Source organism: Oreochromis aureus, linkage group 6 (assembly GCF_013358895.1).
Source record: "Oreochromis aureus strain Israel breed Guangdong linkage group 6, ZZ_aureus, whole genome shotgun sequence".
NCBI lineage: Eukaryota > Metazoa > Chordata > Actinopteri > Cichliformes > Cichlidae > Oreochromis > Oreochromis aureus.
This window is the reverse complement of record NC_052947.1, coordinates 9,641,626-9,652,982: the sequence shown is the minus strand read 5'-3', so window position 1 is coordinate 9,652,982 and position 11,357 is coordinate 9,641,626. Positions and strand designations below refer to the sequence as shown.

The window sequence follows — 11,357 nt, the reverse complement described above, 5'->3', positions numbered from 1 at the left end:
TCGTAAACCACCGCCTCTGTTCAAAGATGGTCGCTCACAGTGGACATAGATGGCCTCTTTCACTCCTCTTTCAAACCATCTGTCCTCTCTGTCCAAAATGTGAACGTTGGCATCTTCAAAAGAGTGACCTTTGTCCTTAAGATGCAGATGGACTGCTGAGTCTTGTCCCGTGGAGGTGGCTTTTCTATGTTGTGCCATGTGTTTATGAAGTGGCTGTTTGGTCTCTCCGATGTAGAGGTCTGGGCATTCCTCGCTGCACTGTACAGCATACACCACGTTGTTAAGTTTGTGTTTAGGAGTTTTGTCTTTGGGATGAACCAGTTTCTGTCTGAGTGTGTTGCTGGTTTTGAAGTATACTGGGATGTCGTGTTTGGAGAAAACTCTCCTGAGTTTTTCTGATACACTGGCTACATAGGGGATGACAATGTTGTTGCGTTTGTCTTTCTTATCCTCCCTACTTGGTGTCTGATCTTCTTTTCTGTGCATCTTTGCTGACTTGATGAAAGCCCATCTAGGATAACTGCATGTTTTAAGCGCTTCCTTTTCATGTGTGTGTTCCTTCTTTTTCCCTTCAGGCTTAGAGGGAACATTCTCTGCTCGGGTCCTGATTACTCCAAGTTTGTGTTCCAGAGGGTGGTGGGAGTCAAAGAGGAGGTACTGGTCCGTGTATTTGGGTGTCATCAGCATATTTCACAAAATTGTTGCTTGGATGGAAAGGCCTGCAATCATATCTATAAAAAGAATAGAGAAGTGGACTCAGCACAGCCCTGGGGTACACCAGTGCTGAGATTCAGTGTTGTGGATTTTATTATGACATATATACCTGTATACACTAGACATGCAATCAATCTTTCATAAATTGTGTGTAATCATATATACTCATATAGACTATGCATACTTACAGCGAAGTGTTTATAGAGTGGAGGCACTGTGTTAAACATTTCCTGTATGTTCAAATCACATGGCCCATATATTTAGGTCATATATATCTCCCACTATATTATTGAAAAAGTTGTGCCACTTGTTGAATGAGCACATGTTGATTAATATCAACGGCCAACTGTGACTAGTCCAACAAAGGGTTAATTCAGCTTGGCACTGCTAAAGCTAGGCAGCTGCATTTAACTGTGCAGCAGAAGCATGCAGCGGTGTTTAACAGGATTGCTTCACAGCGTGTGCCGCCCTTTAAATGGCTGTACAAAAGATGGCTGTAAAACAAAGGCCTGCAGCCCTTTCTGGGGCTGTAAGATAAAAGCATATGGCCCCTTAAATGGCTGTAACACAAAAGCATGAATGATTGTAAAGCCGAAGTGTACAGCCCTTTTAATATCTATGTAAGACAAAAAACCTGGCCTTTGCAGGGCGTGTACCAGGGATTCTAGTTCTCGCCTCAAACACCAGAAGGCGACCAAGTAAACCCTCACTCAGCATGGATAGCAGTCTATGTCTGGCATGCAGGCCCAACAATATTGTTGAATGGATTAACTGATTAACTGCTTTTCTGCAGACTTTCAGACTCACTTTGGCCATGAAACTGTCAAGGGACCCAGTGCAATGATGGATGAGAGACTGGTTTGCAAGTTATGGTGTAGGGTCGTGTATATCATAAGTGGAAGACGAAAAGAAAACACAATGGATGAAAGGGAGGGGGGGTCACCGTCCCTGTATAAGATGACTCTGATATGCACTGGGACTCTCTCTTTTTTTCCTGCTGCCTGTTTCCTGTCTGTCTTTGTGTGTTCTTTCTGTTTGTGCTTTAAGGCTCTACACCCCGGGGTTGCTTCGCTTTTTGTTTGCTTGCTTTCTATGTGTTATTTCTGCTTTTAAATGTACTGTTCTGCAGTTCATATGACAATGTTTAATGAACCCTGTTCTAAGGATTCTACTCATTTTCCAGAGAATCATTATGAGTGATTTGATTTTAATTGGATGTGAAAAGCTGGACCTCCACAGCGTTGGTGGGATAAGGTTATCATATTGGCTTCAAAATTTGCAACCAGACACCAGAGGATATGTGATGACTGACTTTCACTGTCTGTTTACGTCCCGAAAGAAAGCTGTGGATCCATAAACCGATGCCATATGAGTGTTAGCACAGAACCTTGTGAAACCCCATGATGAACATTTTGTGTTTAAGTTCTATGAAAAAACTGGAATCTGTCTGAAAGGTTTAAATGCAGAGGATTTCAGTACAGGAATAAACAAAGAGCTGCTTCACATCATACACTATGTGACATGTTTCAACCATTGGGTAGATTTGGCAGAGTAAAAGTTCAGCTTCTACACCAACACTGAGGAGCAGATCAGGTACGTTTATGTGGTCAGAACATTTGCATGTGCATAGACCAGATAACAAAGCAAATATAAGCAGACTCACAACATAATGTACCACAACAAGTTTCTTCCTTCATGTTGAGACTCGCTTCACATCAAATTTATCTTGGCTTGATTGGGTCTCTTCCATTTTTTATCTCTTGTATTTTTTTTTATTCTGTACAGTTTCAGAGCTTTTATCTTGTTAAAATACTGAATGCCACGTTGTCACCATGAGCAGCCATGAGCGCAGAGCGTCCCAGTTTGCATGTGAACTTTGATATTTATAACAGTAGATCAGGAAGGAATTGATACTGCTTTCATGCATTTGGACCACCTGTTACAGAAACCATAAAAAACTGCCTGGTTTGAAACATTTTTGTGAGTTGCAGCACACAACTGAAAGCTCCCAAAGCTCATGTTAAGAGGACCAATCAGCATAAGTTCCCCATCACATCTTTTATATCAACTTGAAAAGCTTTTAGAACATTTGAGTTCTCAGAAAGATCCACAGTTTTTGTTCTATAGAAGATGTGATCTGAAGATCTTCTTTATGAGTCTGGCTCTATGTTTGGGGCAAAGCTGGAATATGTAATGTGATGTGATATTTATTATGTGAATGAGAATCTAAACCAACTTCAGTACTATGCTGTTTAAACTTAGTATGTTTGTATTGATCACTATGAAAAAAAAGGTTTGCTTGAAATGTGTTCTTGCAAAGATAAAATGCTTTAAGTCAGTTAATGCATAATGTGAACACATTAGGTGAGGATGTGGGTGTTTGTGGGTCAGCTTGTACTTGGCTGCAAAACCACAAAAAGCACAAATCCACACAAACACAGAGTTTAAATGTCAGTGTGGTCCACATGCAAAGGGAGCTACTGCTAATACTTATAAATAGTGCAATGTGTGTGTGTGTGTGTGTGTGTGTGTGTGTGTGTGTGTGTGTGTGTGTGTGTGTGTGGTCAAAAATACAACAGGGTGGGGGAATTGACAGGCTGTACTAAAGTCAAGGAAGATGAAAAACTGACGCAACAACCCAGAACAGCCACTTTCCACCTGACACTGCATGCTTAAAGTTATCAGCTCAGAGTTATACAGACAGGTTCACTGCAGGTACTATTATATACAACCGTTTATAAGTTGAAGAATCGGATTAGATGAAACTAAAGGGTTACAAGGCTTCAAGTGGAACACTCAGAAGTTCAAATGTTCGTCAGAAGAGCACTGTGGGTTGTGATCGAGAGATGATCTAGATTTGTGGCAGTGACCTCACAGAATTCAGTTGCAGCTCAGCCAGCAGGTAAGTCACTGACTGAAGTCTTTCAATGGACAGCGTCTGTGCTTTAATGTACAGGTATTATTATTTGTATAAGAGATTGTTTGAAGTTCCAACTGCACAATATTAAAAATGTTTTACTGAATTTTGTTCAGTTTAAGATTAAGTGAAAATTGCTTTTGTGTAACAAAACATCCAGGACACAAACCAAGCAGCCAACAGTTTGCGAGGCTGTGGTCGAGATGCATGTCTGAAAGAAAAGCTCACAAATTCAACACCAATGAAAACATTAATTTTTGAACCGCTTCATGTAAATTATGATTTCAGTTCAATTTTATTTTATGTAGATGTCTCCAAACCACAATAACAGTAGCTGAACAGCACTTTGTATTGTATAGTAATGGTTAGTTATTGGCCCTCTGACAGATTGCTGACTTGTCCAGGGTGCACCTTACCCCTCGACCTGTGAAAGCTGAGATAGACTCTAGCTTTCACCGCTGCGATGCTAAATTGGTGAAGTAGAAGAAAATGGATGAATGGTAAGTTTAAGTGCTCCTTAGTATACACAGTAGGAGTCTGGATTACATCATCACTGCTTTTAGTTTTACAAACTGAGGCAGGATCTGAAACACTTGTATTTCTGTTGTTCCGTCCTCTGTTTATTCTGTTTATTTGCAGCCAACTGTTTTTTTTTTTTCTGTGTGGGTTGATGTCTGACTGTTTAGAGAAATAAACTCAGTAACGTCTCTAATCATGTTGCTAACATGGTAACATTTTATTTTATGTGTTTACCTTTGCAGGATGACAAGAATCAGAAAGCAGTCAGTCAATACCTAAAGCAACTACAGTCCTTCAAATCTTCCAGTCACAGTCACGAGTCACCATCCCAGCAGCCTCTAAGAAAGAAAACTGTCGACTTAATGGAGAGAAATAAGAAAACCCTTTCCCTGTTTATTCTGCTGCCTGTGCTGCTGCTCTGCAGAAGTGATGAGTGTCCCAGCCTGCCACAGAGTTAGTCTTTAATCCTCTTGATTTAGATTTAACTGATTTTAAGATCTGTTGTTTGACATATTTACTCATTCTCATCCCATCTCTCTCCTGTTTTAATTCTCACAGATCTCACTTGCTACACTGACTACAATAAAATCATCACATGTTTGTGGAACAGCAGATACATGTCTGATGACACTGCATGCACGATACATGCTCAATATAAATCTCGCTACATGTAAGGACCTCAGTAACAAAGAGAAATCCTGAACACATAAAACTCAAAATACATAACTCACACCTGTCATCTTGTGCACCAAAAAGAGATTAATACTGTTTTTCTCAGTTCTTACAGCGCTTCCTGTGACCTAAAATCTGTTGATGTCTCCAGACCAGCCCTGAAGAAGTGCTCCCTGATCTTTGAAATTGAATACACTGTGAGTGTGTGAAGAAATCAAATTATTGTAGTGCCACCGAGATAAAATCATATATCCTGTATCTCAGTTTGTAGTTTAATTAGAAGTCAGAACTAATATTCTACAGAAAGTAGAAAGTAATGTTCTCGGGGCAGTCATTGACTCCTTCCAAATAGTTAGTTTTTCTGTCGTTACAAAAAATCAAGCTTTTGTTAAGCCCCCTTTGAAGTTTGCCAAACAGAAACTTTTGTAATAAATGTTTTCTAACAGTAAATATTTTTAAAACATTTTTTTCCAGTTTCTGCCTTCCCATGAGTTGTCCCTCAATCTGAGCTGTAACCAAATGAAGAGTGTAATTACTTCCTTCAAGCCATCCTGTCATAGTGAGTGTAATCTACAGTATAATATATTTGCTCTTTGTGATTTACAGTGCGAGCTATTCATGGTGACCTAAAACAACTGTGTGTGTGATCTTGCAGTAAAGGTGAATCCTCCTGCAGAGCCAAAAGTTTACTTCACCTCTGTTTCCTGGTTGTCCCAAGTCCACAACCATGAAAGGATCAGTTCATACAGAAGTGAACTGCAGTGGAAGAAGCAGGATCAGTCATGGAGTGTAAGTTTAGATTTTGTGACACAATGTGAACAAGTTTAAGTGAGTTAAGTTGAGCTGAGTGATCTGTGCACGTTTAAATGACAACCTTGTGGCGATGTGAAATCTAAGCAAGATTCATCCTCAACTCCACACTGCTTTTTTTTTGGTGTCAGGATCCTGCTGTGTACAAAAAACTTGGCATTCAGTGCAATGAAGAGGAGGAGTGCAAGATACAGCCGGGGTGCAAGGGAGAGCTGGAGCAAGATTTGCTGATACAAGGCGAGAGGTACGAGGCACGAGTTCGTGTGCGGTCTGTTAAACCTCAACCCGAGGGAGCCTGGAGTGACTGGAGCCCCACTGCATCATGGGAGTCACAAATAGGGAAAATAAAACCAACATCAGGTACATTTATCTTAACATGTTTTGTTTAATATAACATACTAATGTCAAAACCTTTCCATTTCATTCATGCTGAGCATGATTACTGCAGTATGGAATAATTATGTATACGGGAAAATGTTTAAAATTTAAAGTGTGTTGGTGTATAATACACAGCATAGAGGGGAAAAAGTCATTGTGAAAAATGTCCAATGCTGTAATTTAACTCACAGCCTTTAACTCACCAGAGTGGTGAGATAGAGGGCTGGCTCTCAATTCAAAATCAATAGGACTTTTTCACCAAAAAAGTGGAATACTTCAGAAACAAAGAAATAATAGCCGGTCGTTATGAGGTAGGAGCGATCAGTCTACTGCAAACAGAGTGAGACTAGTTAGCTGTCGGAGAAGAAGAAAAACGGCAGACAACAATAACACATACTACCAATATTACAACTACATTAATTCTCAGATTCAAAGCATCAATGTCCACATCTGGCCTGTTTCCTTGAGTTGATCAAAGTGTTTAGTTTCCATTTTGTAGCTGCTCATGGGAACATAAAATATGCAGTCCATATGGGGCACCAGTGCAAGGCCTTGAATGGGCTAAAAACCAAAAGAGACTTATCATAGAGGTCCTACAACAATTAGAGGGTTGTCACATCAACAACTCTGCAGCTTCATGGCACTGGCATGTATGGCTGCTGATGGAAATGGTTAGCTGGTCTCTACTGATGAATGCTTACAGAGCAGCTACAGCAACAACAACACTTTCTTTTCTGATTCAGTCAAATATTACAAACTCACAGGATGGGCCTGTAATGACCCAAAACATGCAGCAAAAGGAACAGAGATGTTCCTAAAAGGCCAAATTGGTCACATGACCCCAGTGTTGGGAACGTTACTTTTAAAATGTATTCCACTACAGATTACAGAGTACATGCACCAGAATGTATTTTGTAACATATTCCGTTACGTTACTCATTGAGACTAACGTCTTCTGAATACTTTGGATTCCTTAATGTATCATCACGCTTTTTATAACTACATAAATGTACTATTGCTGTGTGATTTATTACTATTACTGAAGGCTACTCGCCATTTCAATACCAACTAGATTTTTGAATCTTCCATGTCGGGAATGTAGATGAAAACTAGCTTTACTGTCCCGGTCAACTTTCCTAGCAAGAGACAGAGAGAGGCGTTGAAAGGATCCTCCAACGGAACTTATTGTTCCGGAGAAAAACACGAACACAGTGTACAATCGAGTCTTAATAGCTCACTTACAACTGGCTACACTGCCCATGAGGCTACATTCTATGCCTGTAACACTCTGCCTATTGCCTTCATATTAAATACTTTTTTGAACAATAATTTTTAAAAACATTTCGTCAAGTCATTATGCGGGCCGCAAGTAGGGATGACATGGGCCGCCAGATTGAGACACAGACATTAGAGCCTCTTAGTGCGTGTTTTGTTTGGGTTTCCATCGGCGTGGAGTTACCAAAAATAGAGAGGGAACAGCCTAACATATAAAACATGAAAAGACCACCGTGTAATCCCTTAATTTCAACAAAATAAACTTTATTCTGAATACCACCTTTTTAAATGGTAACTATAACTATACAGTTACTCATATTTTGTATTTTAAATACGTAACGGCGGTACATGAAGACAAACAGAAGAAAGACCCAGAAGCAAACAGCAACTGAAGGAGGCTGCAGTAAAGGAAAGAAATGGCATTTTGAAGGTTTCTGACTTCAGACAGTCACATACAAAGGATTTGCACTCATGGATTAGTAATAATAATTAAATCAAGGGCATGAGTGAAAATGTGTGTATTTTTGTATTCCATGCACTTGAAGCAAAATGTATCCTTAGTCTCTTGAATAATAAATCACAGTCACATCTTCTATTCAAATTCACTGTATCGGCCTGCAGAGGCAAACCTGTGTGTGTCTCATGGACTTGGCTGTTTGACCCAGTTTTCTCATGTTTCTGAGCCACTGTGACCTATTCTGTCCCGTATTTTTCAGGTATTACGTTTGTTGTGCCTGTAACGATAGTCGGTGTGGTGGTGTTGCTGGCAGGCCTGCTCTTAAGCACTCACAAAACCACCTGGTACGTGCACACAGACACAAGTTTCTATGGCAAATAATATTATTATAACTTCTTCTAATTTGATTCACTTAAGTTATTTTCTGGCAACTCTGGTTAATTTTTATTTTTTTAGGGTTTACATAGTAAAGAAAATCAAAGGTCGACCCATACCAGACCCAGGAAAATCCTTCCCTGCGAGAAATCCAGGTAGCGTATGAACCACAGATATTTCCTCTGTTATAACACATGCATTAGATAATACTGTGGCCACTTCAGGGCAGTAAACATAGCATTTATGAAATACTGTGGTGAATTTGTTTGCAGTAAATTAAATTGTTACTAGATATTCAAAGTTCAGTTTTAACCACTTTTAAGTCTAACAGTGACTCTTCTTTAGGTTAGGGCAGCAGTCCCCAACATTTTTGCGCCACCGACCGGTTTAATGTCAGACAATATTTTCAGGGACCGGCCTTTAAGGTGTCAAGGATAAACACAAAAAAATTAAATGATATGACCTGGTGGTATTTTGTAAATATAATAATAAACGCACATTCACTGTGTAATTGTGTAACTTGATTAGCGGTGTCCGCCAGAAATGCGCCAACAACATTGAGAGTAACATCCTGTCTGCCCCTTAATGCGCTCTGGTTGCTATGGTAACGTGTAAATGTTTCTTTCAAAATAAGACACAACTACAACACAGGAAAAGACTCGGGGAAACCGAGTTAACGACAAAAACCCTGAAAACCATAAATTTCACACCCGAGCATCAACTCTTACCGGACCGGTACCGGTTCGTGGCCCGAGGGTTGGACACCACTGGGTTAGGGTTAAGAGTAGAGTGCCTCATCACAATGTTAAAATCAGATGCTGGATAAGTTCATGGGAAAGTCTGTTATACAATGATTTGATTTCAGTTCAGTGCAGTTTTATTCATGCAGCACCATTTAACAACAACAGTCACTTCACAATATTTGTTCTGTTAAACTGTTGCCTGCTGGGAACAAGGCTCACTGTAAAGCCACAGAGGTAGACTGCATCAAGCTCTAATTTTCATGTCTAAAAATATTCATTTAAAAACACTCTGTAAAGTAGCAGGAAGCTACAGAGAGTTTAAGGAGTCTAAAAGCAAAAAATAAGCTAATGTAGCTTAAAAAGCAGATCAACACAACATGTACCATAAAAAGACAGAGCATTGCAGACAGATGTGAACTCTGTGGGAGGTGTAACCAGACAGACATAGTGACTCACTGATCCAGCCACAGACTTAAGACCTTTATGACCCAAGCAATTCAAATTCAGTAAAGTATGAGTGAAGCGCCCCAAACACCTGATGCTCACCTATTTAACTGATTCCATTAAACTGCAGATTGAATTTCTTGTATATTTCAAATCTTTCTAATCTCTTCTTCTGTTCTGTGACTTTCTCTCCTCCAGAGTGGGTTCACCAGTGAATACTTTCACTCCTTCTTAAAACCAGTGGAAATGATCACTGTAGAATTAACCTCGCCTGTGGATGCTGCTGTGGCCTACAAGCCAGATGAGAAGATGGTGTTGAACAAAGGCAGCTATGACTCCACCAGCTCCAGCTTCTCTAACCCAAGTTACTCTGAGCTTTGTAGCCCTCCTCCTATTTCCTCACTCACTGCTGGGAACCTGAAGCCCTGTGCGGCTGACACGCCTTATGGCCCTGTTGGTGCTCAGGGTGAAGGAAAAAGCACAGAACAGGAAAGCGATGAAGCGAGCGAGAAAGAAAAGGAGACGTTAATGTTGCTGCTCAAAGGCAGCAGTAACAGTGAGCCAGTGCAGGTGATTTCAGACTACGAGAAAACTGAGAGGCTCGACAATGATCGATTTAGGCTCCAGAGTCTAGATTCAGGCATGTGCAGGTGTGAAAAGGTCAGTGAAGAGAGCATGGAGGCAGATAGCATCAATATGACTGATAGCCATGATGAGGAACCTGAGGGTGAGGAAGAGAAGGAGGGAGGGAATGAACAAAAGGCAGATTTTCAGAGGCTGTTTGGAAGCAGCGGAGGTGTGTTTGGCAAGTTTATTCAGGTTTGTTCTGATTATGAGCGAGTGGAGAAACAGCAGGTTGACAGCCCGGAGCTTCCCAGCTTGGATTCAGGTGTTAGCAGTAGTGGAGAGGAGACAGGTCACATGACAAAGGGGTTTGCTCTGATGTCAACAGGCAGGTCGGTGGAGCCCTCTGGTGCTGGATATATGCCAGTGAAACAGGAGGAGGGCTGAGAGCAGACAGCAGGCTCAACTAGCAGGACAAAATAGCATGTAGCACTTGGAGGAGTCATCACAGCCAGTCAGTTCTCAGGAAAATGTAACATCACATAAATCTTTATCCACTTCACGCTGTTTAGTAATGGTGGTGGTGATATTCAATGCAAAATTATGTTTCATATATCAGAACTGTGCACTATAACCTTGCTTTTAAAAGTGAATTATTACATCAGATATTTCTACTGTTAAAAGAGAAATGCATTATCTAATGAAAAACTAAACCGAAATTAATAATAATGTGGTTATATGAATAAAACTGTTTGCATTCATATTGTGTTTTTAGTGAGATCATCTAAATGGCATGTAGCTTATTGTACTGAAATAAATGTTTGTAAAGGAATGTAAGTTCCAGATAGCTGAGATAGTTGTGTTTTCTGTATAGTGTGTGAACTGATGTCATTTAGAGGGTATCATGATAATCACATATTAACTATAATCAGGATATTTGAAAATCAAATGTCTAGATATAGACTGATATAGATATGTCTTGTGAAAAATGTGATATTGTGACAGCCCCAAGGACAACAGTACGGTATTAACAGAGCTGTGTCTGTCGCCATCATCTGTCCCGTGTCAAATAAATATCAACATTTCTAACTTACATTTGAACGGCAGCTAACATAAACTTTACTTCATAACATTACTGACCTATATAAGAGCTTGCATTTGTTTTTTGTTTTTTTAAGAATTTTACTCTTAAATTAAATTTAAATATACATAGTCATCATCTTTAACACAAAGTTGTTCCTGTGTTTTCTCTGGGTTTTGAAAGGGTGGCCATGCCCACTCTGATGCATCGATGTCGGAAGAACCGCCTCTTCCTCGTCCCTGTCATTTGTCCAGGGTTGTGTGGGGCGAGGCGACAGGGCTCCACAATGACACTGGCACATATGATGCGTCATCAAGCCAGTTTCCAAACGTGGATGAATCTTGGGCGTCAGAATATTGGCCAGAGTCACTGCGCCAGCTGCCGCAGAGTTTTGCAGCGGTCATGTCG

The 11,357-nt window shown here is 40.3% G+C and overlaps 1 protein-coding gene across 2 annotated transcripts; it reads left to right on the top strand.

The window, feature by feature from the left end:
* The first annotated feature begins 3,341 nt into the window (after nt 1-3,341).
* LOC120440455 (interleukin-2 receptor subunit beta-like) lies at nt 3,342-10,961 on the top strand. Of its 2 annotated transcripts, XM_039612992.1 has the most exons (11): nt 3,342-3,616; nt 4,019-4,131; nt 4,393-4,603; nt 4,709-4,820; nt 4,929-5,019; nt 5,297-5,381; nt 5,478-5,611; nt 5,764-5,992; nt 8,002-8,086; nt 8,199-8,272; nt 9,503-10,961. In XM_039612992.1, the coding sequence occupies exons 2-11, from the start codon at nt 4,129-4,131 to the stop codon at nt 9,517-9,519; spliced, it is 1,041 nt and encodes a 346-aa protein (XP_039468926.1). In that variant the 5' UTR covers nt 3,342-3,616; nt 4,019-4,128; the 3' UTR covers nt 9,520-10,961. The 2 variants fall into 2 exon arrangements, with proteins under 2 accessions (XP_039468926.1, XP_039468927.1); XM_039612993.1 differs by lacking the exon at nt 4,019-4,131.
* The last annotated feature ends 396 nt before the right edge of the window (nt 10,962-11,357 follow it).

Bases quoted from the DNA above. Each gene is read 5' to 3' on its own strand.
- LOC120440455 (XM_039612992.1), top strand. The intron at 4,821-4,928 runs GTAAGGACCTCA...TGTTTTTCTCAG, and splicing joins CAATATAAATCTCGCTACAT to TTCTTACAGCGCTTCCTGTG. The intron at 5,020-5,296 runs GTGAGTGTGTGA...ATTTTTTTCCAG, and splicing joins TCTTTGAAATTGAATACACT to TTTCTGCCTTCCCATGAGTT.